Source organism: Lycium barbarum, chromosome 11, assembly GCF_019175385.1.
Source record: "Lycium barbarum isolate Lr01 chromosome 11, ASM1917538v2, whole genome shotgun sequence".
Classification (NCBI taxonomy): Eukaryota; Viridiplantae; Streptophyta; class Magnoliopsida; order Solanales; family Solanaceae; genus Lycium; species Lycium barbarum.
In genome coordinates, this window is record NC_083347.1 from 121,154,511 (window position 1) to 121,167,749 (window position 13,239).

General features: G+C 33.4%; 1 protein-coding gene across 1 annotated transcript; it reads right to left on the minus strand.

Annotated features, from left to right (window-relative positions):
• Positions 1-6,880: 6,880 nt before the first annotated feature.
• LOC132620230 (LRR receptor-like serine/threonine-protein kinase EFR) lies at positions 6,881-12,754 on the minus strand. The gene is made up of 5 exons (XM_060334914.1): positions 11,752-12,754; positions 11,459-11,674; positions 8,725-9,474; positions 7,395-8,552; positions 6,881-7,299 (listed from the first exon to the last, which is right to left on the minus strand). The coding sequence occupies exons 1-5, from the start codon at positions 12,752-12,754 to the stop codon at positions 6,962-6,964; spliced, it is 3,465 nt and encodes a 1,154-aa protein (XP_060190897.1). The 3' UTR covers positions 6,881-6,961.
• Between the last annotated feature and the right edge of the window lie 485 nt (positions 12,755-13,239).

Genomic DNA, 13,239 nt, shown 5'->3' on the forward strand with positions numbered 1-13,239 from the left:
CATATCTTTCTTCTCATGATTTTTTTCCCTTTCAGATGCTTGTATGTTGGGTATGGACGTGAAATATTCCCGAGAAAATATTTACTGCTACTTGATAAAATCATTTGTCAATAGTCACTTTAAGTTGTTGAAATGTGTTCGCCGATGCATATATTTTAACGAAATTCCTCAACAAGGATAAATATAAGCGGGGGGCAAGGCCTTACCTTATCAATTTAGTGTAACTTGTAAATTTTTGCTATCCCTTTGAATACACACCAGTAAACGCATTTACACCGAGTTCAAGATCCTGTATCTTGGTTAAGTTGCCAATCTCTCGTGGTAAGGATCCCCTTGAGATTGTTCTCCGATAGTGAAAAATGTTGCAACGAGGAGATATTGTATATGGAGATCGGGACTGAGTCAGTAATTTGGTTTCTCTTCATGCTTAACGCCATCAAGTTAACAAGATTTTCCAATTTCTTATGGAATTATCCTTGCAATTCATGTGTAATGAAAAAAATTACAAAGTAATTAGATACAATACTACTAGCATTCATAAAACAAAACATACCAGTGAAATGGTTAGATCGGAGAACCATGACCAGCAGATTAGTTAATCTTCCAATTTCACTATGTATTGGCCCATCAAACTCATTTTGTGATAAATCCAGTAGTTGAAGTGAACAATTTGACAAGCTTGTAGGCATATGACCATGAAGCTTGTTTGTGGATAGAAAAGGCCCTTTGAGTATGGGGAGATCATTGCATAAACCATTTGGAAGATTTTCTGATAAGCTATTGCTTGTAAATGCAATGGCTTCGATTCTAGAAATATTGAAAATTGTGAATGGTATAGAACCGGTAAGTTGATTATATTGTATGGAGAACTTGCTCATGTTGTGAAGATTACCGATCTCTTCTGGAATGTTTCCTTGAAGTGAATTTAAATCTAACTTTAAAGTCTCCAACCTTGAGGCATTCAACAGCGATGGAGGAATAAAGCCTATGAGCTTTTACCTCTCAAGTTTAATTCTCTAAGGTTTACAAGACTTCCAATCACTTTTGGGATTTGACCGTCTATGGAATTGAATCTCAGATTCAAAGTTTTAAGTGTGGAAATATTAGAAAATGAAGAATGGATGGAACCAGTGAAACTATTATTTCTAAGATTTAGAAGTTGAAGTTGGTGTAAAAACCCAAACCAAGAAGGAACTTCCCCACTGAAGTCGTTGAAACTTAAATCAAGCCACTTTAGTCAACAGAAGTGTGCCATTTCCTGAGACGAGTTGTCATGCAAGTTGTTTCCACTCAAGTCAAGAGTAGCAATAAATGTGAGGTTTCCAAAATCACGGGGGATACTGCCCTTAAGAGCTTTGTTAGAAAGATTCACGGATTTCACTCTTTGGTGACGAGAGCCACAAGTGACTCCCACCCAATGGCAAAAGAAATAGCTGGGGACCAGCTTTCATCCAAGAAGTGAAAGGGGTCCGAAATGATTTGGGATTTTAGGGAAAGAAGAGTTAATTTATCAGTGGTAATGGGTCATGGCTGAACTAGCCATAACATAGTGCAGCAACAAGAGTGTTAAGAGAAAAAATGCGAAGGCTTTCTCCATTAGTGCAAAAATTAGTAGGAATGTGGTTTTGAGACTATAAATAGAAATGAGATCTCCCTTTTGGTCTTCAGGATTTTTAAAATATCTTTATAGGAGATTTTTCATTCTAATCTCTTTTAAGGAAAAAGGGGAAACAAAAAATACTTTTCTTCATTCATTCTGTCATATCAATACTAATACCACCAAATCAACCAGGTCTTGCACGTTTCATTCAGAATTGTAAATATGGTGGCAAAAATTCCTCTAATCAGCCAAAGACTTAGGTAAGTCAACCAAGTCTCGAATTATTTTGTGTGTACTTCTTCATGAATAGTCTTGTTTTCGTTTTCTGTAGAACTAGAATTGAGTGGTGAAAAGTAGTGCTACATTTATTAACTTATATTATATGCTCGCTATATATATCGAGAAATATTTTTAAATGATTTGGATATTTTATAGTTAATCATAACATGTTTATTACCCTTTTATCTCTAGGACAGAATCTAGAGACTTTTACATTCTAGTTACTTTTTATAAAAGTTAATTTATAAAAACAGTTTGTTTGAGTCATGGCTGAACTAGCTATTATATATTGAATTTACAAGAGTGCTAAGTGAAAAGATGTGAAAGCTTTCCCCATAAGCCAGTCATGACTAGTAAAAAATGGGGTTTTGAGACTTTAAATAGTTATGAGATATCATTTTTTGCCCAGGGGCGAACCTAGAAGCTCGGCTACTGATTCGACTGAACCCGATCATTTTTGCTCAAACAATATATTTGCATTTTATAATTCATTAAATATGTAAAAATATTAACTTTGTACATGGTATAAATTAGTAGGAACATGGCATGGCTTGTAACCATATGGTTTTGAGACTTTAAATAGTGATGAGATCTCCTTTTTGGTTTTCATGATTTAAAAAAAAAGAAACATTTTAGGAGTTTTTCCATTCAAATCTCTGTTAAGGTAAAAGGAAAAACTACTTTTCTTCATTCATTCTGTCATATCAGTATTAATGTGACTTTGTTAAGATGTTGCGTAACACATTTTAAATATTAATCTAAACTTTTAACAATTGTTTATAATTTATTTGAAATTTGAACTTGTTTCAAAGTACTCCCTCCGGATATAAAAAAGAATCCACTTAGCCTTTTTTTTTGGATAAAAAAAAAAGTCCACTTAACAAATCAAGAAAGAATTAATCTTGTTTTTCCATATTTGCCCCTATTAGGTGTTATATGATCAAATTTTAATGCCTATTTAATTAGGGATAGTTTAGTCAAATTACCTATTTTTGTCTAGGAGATAGTGTTTTCTTAAGGATGGCTAAGTGGATTTTTTTTTTATTCGGAGGGAGTATGTTTTTATGAATTTTTTTATATAAAAGAATACACAACATTAATTTGTAAGGTTGTTATTCCAAAGACTTTCCAAGTTTTCTTTTACTAAAGGTATGTACACTAGTTAGCATAGTTTATAATTGATTCTAGCTACTTTTTAGGTAATATATACAACCAAGTGAAAAATATTTACACTCTTGATCAAGATAATGCACTTAGCAATTATTCTATTGTAGTTTAATATCTGGACGAAACTATATATGCAGGGATGGAATGCGACAATGTGGATGCGAAGTGGGAGGTGAAGTTTAGTCTTTACGACTAGCGGGCGGGGCGGTACAAGCTATGAGATTTTCAAGACTATGTGGCACGGGATGGGCCGAGTTAGGTAATAACAGAAAAAATAGTAAAAGTTAATTTAGTTTAGTTTTACAAGTGGCATTACATATTGAACCAACAATATTACAAAGAGAAATGAGGTGAAAGTTTTCCTCAAAAGTGCAGAAATTAGTAAGAACATGGCTAGTAACAATGGGGGTTTAAGACTTTAAATAGCCATGAAATCACCTTTTTGGCCATCGTGATTTTTAGAATATTTTCTATTTCTTCATTGATCATTTTGTCATCTTATCGGTCCAAACTCCAAAGACTTCTGCCAGACGGCAAGTCATTCTCATTCAAGTCTTGCTTTCATTTTCTCTTCAAGCTAATGTGGTGAAAAGCAATTATATGCCCCCCTCCTCCCGCCCCCCAAAAAAATCCAACCCACCCCCTCTCATTTTAACTGGCGTTTCAATTCAAAAAAATTATCCCAAAATAATTTTCGCTTTATAAATTCAAGACTAAAGTTGATAATTGTTTCCAACTGCACCCTTAATACTAAAAAAGTATGCACAATATTTAAAAGAAAAAATCAGTCTATATTTACTAGATAAGGATAAGTTAGTAAACTACACTTTGTATTTTTTTTTAATGGCAGTGAAAAGAACTAAAACGACAGCTAAGAGGAGACGCTGGAAGTACAGTCAACCCTCTCTATAACAGCATCGCTGAGTTCGAAATTTTTTGGCTGCTATAACGAAAAGTTGTTGTATATACACCTATAACAGCATTGACATTTAAATAATATTTCGCTACAATAGGCAAAAGAGATGCAAAAAATTTAATTTTTCATTTTTAATGTCAATTTTAAGCTTAATCACACTTTGTATAACAAAGAAAAATCGTTTAATGATGGAAATATATATTTATATAATATTCTTTGTCATAAATGATATATTAAAAAATCAAAATATTTGGTCAGAATCTCTAGACCTATTATTGGTAATTTTAGTGATTCTATTTATATAAAGATGAGTAATCATTATATTACCAAAAAAAAAAAAAAAATATAGCTGTTATTGATGGGTAACTTTACTACAGTACTAATAATGTCGTAGTAAAAATAAATATTCACATTATCAAAACGGCGAATTCTTGCTAAGATATTTTAAAGAAGTTAGCTACTTGTTATATTATATATTAATATTAAATGAGACTTTATATGCAAAGACGGATGGCTATATTAATATACGATAAGAAATTGTCATTCTCATTCAAGTGTCGCTTTCATTATCTCCGTAAGTGTGTGGTGGAAAGTAAAGATATACTCCCTTCATCTCATTTTAATTATCGTTTTAGTTTAAAATAATTTTCACTTTAAGAATTGATGGCTAAAGTTGATAATTATTTTGATCTACACCCTTAACATTAAATAAGTATACATAATATTAAGAGAAAAAATTAGTCTACATTTATTAAATAAGCGTAATTTAGTAAATTAAATCTTGTATTTCTTATTTTCTTAATTGGTGTGAAAAGAACTAAAATGACTGTTAAAATGAGACGGTGAAAGTATCTACTAAAAAGAGTACATACACTAGCTAAATTTTTCCAATGTGCTAAAATGTAATTTTTTGCTAATGGGATTTTTTTCTCCGTCATGCTTTCTGTTGAGCCGGGGTCTTTTGGGAACAGTCTCTTTACCTCCCAAGATAGGGGTAAGGTCTGTGTACACTCTACCTTCCGAAAATCTCACTTGTGGAATTACATTGGATATGTTGTTATTGTTGTTGTTGGGATATTAATTTGATGCTTTAGGAACAAAACGATGCAGTTGGAAAGGAAAACGTCCAAAGTGAAAAACAGTCAAGGTAGCGTGCTTCATCACCAGCATGGTCTAGGTGGGGAAAATACTCACTCGCTTCGCAAAAGCCATGTTGGAGACAAAAATCCGAGCAAGTAAAAGTATATAGCTTGAGTCGATTTGTTTACTAGGTAGAAACTGCCTGATCAGCAATTAAATATTAAGTATGATCTTGAATTGAATTTGTGAAAAAAGAATCTTTGGTTGCAATAGGATTGAATGTGGCCGGTTATTTAATCTAGGCAATTACGGAATAGATTTGTGGCTATAATAGAAATCTACTAAATCTTCTTGCTTAATTATCTTACCGATATTACTAATGTATCTTGTTTATTCTATAATACCATAAAAATATACCCGTCAGATTATTCTGAAATTTTTTCTTGCATAAAAGATTGTTCATAATAGTTGAATTGCTAGCACTAAAGTGTGACATATGTTTCCTATTGTTTTCACCACATTTGATTTTTAGAAATATATAAAGTAAATCTATATATAATATAAAGCTAGGCATAGACAAGGTGATATGGTACCTCTCTATGTCCTCCATTCCTATATTTTTTTCTCTTTTTTGGGCCTTTTGTCTAGTTATAAAATGAAAAATTCTAATTGTACTTTAATTATTGTGTTTAATAATGGAGGACTATTAGAATAGATGTGTGTTGAAGAGTGGAGTGTGCGCTGAGTCTATTGTATTGGTTGTCTAGCCATTCATTACACTCTTTAACCCATACTAAATTCTGTAAATAATGCTTATAGTTTCCCTCGTTGTTTCTATAGTCGGTTGCAAGCACTCATTCAGGTATGAAGTCTATTCTTTAACGTTTTTGATTTTCATGTGTTCGACGTTTTGCCTCAATGAATTTCTACAAATTGCTTGTGTTTTCTACTAAGTTTCAGGTGTGCAATGTCTATTAAACTCTAAAGGGTGTGCATGATTCTGATTGTTGGTTAGAATAGAGAGTTCTTTTGTTCTATCGCAATTACATTTTTCTCTGCGGGTTTTCAAATGGCATAAAAGTGTGACACCATGTGTAGTCGATTTAAGTTAATGTAGAGGTTTATAAAGAAAAGGTTGTTATTTGCCTTTCTTGATTAAACAGGTGCTTAGTCTACTTTGAGACAACATTAAAAATAAAAATAAAAACTCAAATCTGAGATTTATTTGTTGATCGTCAGGCTACCCTTGGATTCTTCCTTTCAATTATTAATGAGATGGGCGGGAAGGGTAGAGCCCAATTATTATATACACACTATATGTCTTTCAAGGATTCAATTATGAACTACTCCTAAATGTCGTGTTTTCTAGAGAAGTTCTTTTTCTTTTATTTTTTTAGAGTGTATTGGATAAACCAATTAGTTAATGTTAAATTTTTGCCACTGATAATGAATTTGCCCAGAACCCATTTGAACTCATTGTGAATTAGTTCCCACAAAGCGCTCGACGTTTGGTTTTAGATTTATTTGCTGATGGAACTCGCTAAGTACAAAACAAACAAACAAAACTGTTACACCAAAATGCCTAGAAAATTTCCTGTGAAATCGATAAATATCAGATGCCCCATCTCTTATTAACTGTTTATATCCTCACAAAAATGTTTAGAGATGCTAAAACATAATGGAGGAAGTTGCACAACACTGAACACATCCAAAAAGCAGGAAATAGAAAGAATTATTTTCCTCTATTGATTGTGATCTACCAATTTAGAACATTGATTTTAAGAGGAAATAATAAGATTTATTGTAATTAGGATTTCAAAAGTGCTAAAATAAAAATACATTCTTCACATTGATACAATATTTTAGCAATCATTTGCAACAAAACAAGTAATTGGGAACAAGAGTTTCCAAGAACATGTTCAACATGCGAGAAGTTGAATCCTGATCTTTTGTAGCATCCCTACAACATCTTTCATGTTTGTCCTTCTTGTCGGAGATTCAACACAACAATCTAATGCCACTTTCATGATCGATGCCACACAATCTAACTTCAAGTAACTATCATTTGGTGTTACCAAGTTAGCATCTACAACATCCATTACTGCCTCTGGAAGTGAATTACTCACCCATTGCTTCAAGCTAAGATCTCCCTCGAACATTTCATCATTAGGCTTCATCCTTGTAAACGTTTCCATCAACATGATCCCGTAACTATAGACATCACATTTTGCTGACACCAATCCATCCAGTCCATATTCTATAGCCAAACAATTACTTCAAAGATATAACATAATTTCTTGGAGGAAAAGATAACAGAAAAAATGGTGTTCAAAGAAAAATTAAGAGACGTACCCGGTGCAATATAACCAAATGTTGCTAAGGTTTTAGTGTATAAATTACTCACATCTTCACCAAGCACTTTTGAAATACCAAAGTCGCTTAGGTGGGCAACCATATCCTCATCGAGCAAGACATTACTAGGCTTTAGATCACAGTGAATCACGGGCAGTGAGCACCCATGGTGGAGATATTCCAACACACATGCCACATCTATCATTATGCTTAGTCTCTGCAAGATGTCTAAGAAATAATTGTGTGAATACAAACACTTCTCAAGACTCCCATTAGGCATATGCTCGAGCACTAAAGCCTTAAAATCAAGGTTGGAACAACTAGTGATGACTTTTACTAGATTCCTATGGCGAATGCTACGCAAAATTTCACATTCTGTATCAAAATGCTTGAATGACACTTCCAATTGCAGATTGAACACTTTAACTGCAATAATAGTCCCACTTCTGAGAATTCCTTTGTAGACAGAGCCAAAACTCCCGAAACCAATCAGATTACTCTCGCTAAACGCATCAGTTGCTTCGAGCAATTCATAGTATGAAATTCTTCCTCTTGTTGCGGTAGACAATGAATCAGCTTGTTGAGGTGATCTTTTACCTCCTCTATACCTTATCCATACGAGCACAAGGGCAATAGGAACAAATACAAGTGTAATTCCCATCATAAGAAATAGAACTAGCAATTTTTTCCCGTTTGATCTATGCTTTGATAAAGTGGGGCATGGTGGGACATTAAATCTCGAAGAACCACACAATGCTTCATTGTAGATGAAAAACTGACTTGAAAGGTCCTTGAAAGGACCTCCTGAGGGTATTTCACCATACAATTTATTGATAGAAACATTGAAATACTTGAGATTTTGAAGTTTCTCCAAGGATTTGGCAATGATTCCCGTTATATTGTTATGAGAAACGTCTAAAAATTCCAAACCTATCATGTTTCTCATTGAGTCAGGTATAGATCCTTGCAACTTGTTGTGTCTCAAAGAAAGTTTCTGCAAATTTTGTAATCCTCCAATTTCTCTAGGAATTCCATTTGAGAATTGATTCATTGACAGATCCATTTGTATCGCAACCTTTAGATTTCCAATTTCTGCAGGCAAAGAGCCACCCATGTTGTTTGACGATAAGTCAAGAACGAGAAGATCTTTAAGATTCCCTATGCTTGTTGGTATATTGGAATTCAATTTAAGATTCGCTCACATTGCCGGTCCCAAGCCCGGATAAAGGAGGAGGGTTGCCGAGGGTCAATCGGAAACAGCCTCCCTACCCGGGTAGGGGTAAGGCTGCGTACATCTTACCCTCCCCAGACCCCACTATTGTGGGATTACACTGGGTAGTGACCAAGACCAATTTATTGGAACGCAGATGTATCTCTCTAAGCGAAGTAACATTCCCTAAACAATTTGGAAGAGATCCTGAAAGTTGATTTTGACCAAAGTAAATGTTACCCAATCTCTGCAATTTACATACACTATCTCCAATAAATCCTGTAAGAGCGTTTTCACTCAAGTTCAAGACCTGAAGGTTTGTCAAGTTGCCAATTGATGTTGGAATCGATCCAACCAAGTTGTTTTCAGAAATATCAAGGGCTAATAAGCTACGTAAGTTCCCAACTTCATTTGGAATTTGGCCATTGATTTTGCAACTTTGGGCATAAAATTTTAGAAGAGATGTGGAGAAGTTTCCTATAGAGACTGGAAGCATACCATCTAGAGGGTTGAACCCTAGAGAAAGAGCTGTTATTTTTCTGCAATTGGTTAAGGAGGTCAAGAAACTAAATGATGAGTCACTGGTTAAACGGTTAGCCCCGAAGGCTAAGACCTGTATATGAGTAAGATATCCAAGGGAGTTGGGAATCAAACCAGTGAGTTTGTTGTATGAAAGATCTAATAAGGTAAGTTTTGAACAATTGGAGATTGAATGAGGTATAGACCCAACAAGATTGTTGTCTCCAAGATAGACTTTTTTCAGCCTTGATATGTTGAAGATTTCCATTGCAAGTGAACCACTAAAGCTATTAATCGAAAGATCAAGGCTCCTTAACTCCATGAGATTTCTTATCTCTTTGGGTATTTCACCTGGCAACACATGATGAATGAATGAATACTAGTTAGTTCTTTTTTAGACAAATTTATACTACTAGACAGTGTGTCTAGCGGTCTTTTATTTATATATATATATATATATATATATATATATATATATATATATATATATATATATATATATTTAAGGTTTTGCTAACCTGCTACATAGAGTCTTGCTAACCTATTACATGAATGTAGTATGTTAGCAATGTATCAATTTTTTAATTCTCCAAAACACTCTACTATTTATTGCCAGCACATTAAATATAAGGTCCTTTTCGTCTTCCCACAAAATTCCCCAATTTCTTCTCTACAATTTCAATTTGACAAAAAATTGTTCTCAACCTGAGAATTAGGCAAACCCACTTCAGTTCATCTTGTTTTCATTTTTCAATCTCTACCTAAGGTTAGATTGTTGGCAGGAAAAGTTACTATTCCACATAATTTGATTGAAATATATAATATGATTTGTTCTGCAAAGAAATATTTTTTATGTAGATAAATCTCTAGAAATCAAGACCCATTTCCAAGCAATCGTGACTTGTTCTCAAAGATAAATCTATATTCATTATCAGCTGCACAATTGTTCATCTTCATTAAATCTCAAAAATAATGTTAAGATTTTTGTATAATTAAATCTCTAATTTATATCTCAATCAGATGATTTTAGAATATATGCATGAATTTAGAACTATAAAAATACAATAAAGTGTTGTCCAGATACTAGTTATTCTAAAAGTGGGAATCAAAAAATTTTAAAGTTAATTTACCAAAATGTCCATCAAATATTGAACGACTTTTTTACCTTTCGAGCCAACATTATTTCCAAAACTTATTTGTAAAAAGATGTAAATGCACATTTTACAATTAAAAAAGAAAAGAAAAAGTTTGATACAAATAACGAAAAAAAACGTAAAGTGGGAATTAGAAGTTAATATTCAACACGTTTGATTTATCCCTCATTTAATAACTTAGATATCTTTTCTTTCACCGTCGGGGTTAATAGAGACTAGTAGTATTTTTGCAGTGTCTCTTCCTCTTCTCCTAATTAATATTCATAAAATTTTAATTATATTATATATTTAGTTGTAAAGCTTTAATTTCATTAGCCATCTTCTTATCATATCTTGAAGACCAAAAGACAATTGGTAGTCTTGAATGTTATTAACTGCTATTGTTCTCATGGTATTAATTGCCTTCAAAAAATTGCCGAGACTGCAGTTGGCAATGAACCCAGATAGATACTCCCTCTGTTTAAAAATTAAATGGTGTTTTAGGCTTTTTAATTTGTTTTGAAATAAGTGGTGTTTTAGGATATTAAAAAGAAATTGACCTTATTTTTTCGAAATTATTCTTATTTACATAATTAAGAATCATTAAGTAGCTTTTTTAGGAAAGAGGTAAAATTGCATTAGGGATAAGTTGGTAAAAATACTCCTACTTTTCTAGAAATGAGCAATTTCTTAAGGGGTGTGCATAAGCTAAAAACACCACTTATTATGAAACGAAAACGGAAGGAGTATTAACCTCTATTGACCTATTAACGCTCATGTCTCTCTAGCTAGAAGACCCAACTCTTAAAGGAACTTTGAATTACTATAGAAGTTGGTCTGTTGCTTAGCTATCACTCTCAAAGCAGTAAGAAAAAATTAAAATCCGCATATGTTTCTTCTCAGGATTTTTTTCCCTTTTAGATGCTTGTGTGTTGGGTATGGACGTGAAATATTCCAGAGAAAACATTTACTGCTACTTGATAAAATCATTTGTCAATAGTCACTTTTAGTTGTTGAAATGTAATCATTTGTCAATAGTCACTTTAAGTTGCTGAAATGTATTCTTCAATGCAAATATTTTAATATGGTATTAGTGTGCAACATACGTTTGTCGAAACTAGTAAAATATAAACAAGGGGACTAGGCCTTACCTTATCAATTTAGTATAAGTTGTATTTTTTGCTATCACTCTGAATACGTACCGGTAAACGTATTTTCACTAAGACCGAGTTCCTGCATCTTGGTTAAGTTGCCAATCTCCCGTGGTAAGGGTCCCTTGAGATTGTTCCCCCATAGATTAAGAAATTGCAGCGAGGAGATATTGTGTATGGAGATCGGGACTGAGCCGGTTATTTGGTTTCTCTCCATGCCTAACTTCACCAAATTAACAAGATTTCCGATTTCTTGTGGAATTATCCCTGCAGTTCATGTGTAATAAATTTTTTGTGGAATTAATTAGATACAATACTACTAGCATTCATAAGATAAAACATACCAGTGAAATGGTTAGATCCGAGAGTCAACTGCTGCAGATTAGTTAATCTTCCAATTTCACTATATATTGGTCCATCAAACTCATTATATGTTAAAGACAGTATTTGAAGTTCTGAACAATTTGGCAAGCTTGTAGGCATATGACCATGAAGCTTGTTCATTGATAGATAAAGCCCCTTGAGTATTGGGAGACCATTGCATAACCCATTGGGAAGATTTCCTGATAAGCTATTGTTTGAAAATGCAATGAATTCGATTATAGAAATATTGAAAATTGTGAATGGTATAGAACCCGTAAGTTGATTATCTTGTATGGACAACACGTTCATGTTGTGCAGATTGCCAATTCCTTCTGGAATGTTTCCTTGAAGTAAATTGTAAGATATTTCTAAAGTCTCCAAACTTGAGGCATTCGAGAGTGACAGAGGAATAGAGCCTATGAGCTTGTTACCCCTCAAGTTTAATTCTCTAAGGTTTATAAGACTTCCAATCACTTTTGGGATTTTACCATCTATGGAATTGAATTTCAGATTTAAAGTCTCAAGTGTGGATATATTAGAAAATGAAGAAGGGATGGTACCAGTGAAACTATTATTTCCAAGATTTAGAACTTGAAGTTGGTGTAAAAACCCAAACAAGGAAGGAACCTCCCCGCCGAAGCTGTTGAAACTTAAATCAAGAAACTTAAGCCGACGTAAGCGTGCCATTTCTTGAGGCAAATTGCCATAGAAATTGTTGCTTCCCAAGTCAAGAGAAACAAGAAATGAGAGGTTACCAAAATTATCGGGAATTGTTCCTGTAAGAGCCATGTTGGAAAGATTCAAGGACTTCACTCTCTGGTGGCGAGAGCCACAAGTGACTCCAACCCAATGGCAAACAGAAGTAGCGGAAGACCAGCTTTCATCTAAGTATTGAAAGGGGTCCGAACTGATTTCGAATTTCAGGGAAAGAAGAGCTAATTGATCAGTAGTAATGTTGGTATGAGTCATGGCTGAACTAGCCATAACATAGTGAATCAAAAAAAGTGTTGAGAGAAAAGAGGTTAATGCATTCTCCATAATTGCATAAAGTGGTAGGAATATGGATATGGTTAGTAATGATGTGGGTTTAAGACTTTAAATAGCAATGAGATCTCCTTTTTTATCCTCTTGATTTTTTCATTCACATATCTTTTAAGGAAACAGGAAAAGATTTCCTAATTGATTATGTCATCTCAAGACTAATAATACAACTAAATTGGAGCTCAAAGAAACAAAAAAGTGACTTTAATTTGTTCAAGTGGCAGAGAAAGAAAGAAATATAACTAGTTTTTGACTCGAAAAGGATTCGTCCACTAACTTTAACAACCAAATATAAGATGCTCAATAACACAGCAAGACTGAATTGAATTATGTCATAGGTATATATTATGTTGTAAGATGAACCCATAATTTCAATATCACAATGAATTTATAAGAATGACTTTCATTTTCCTTACTGGTGACAGAAA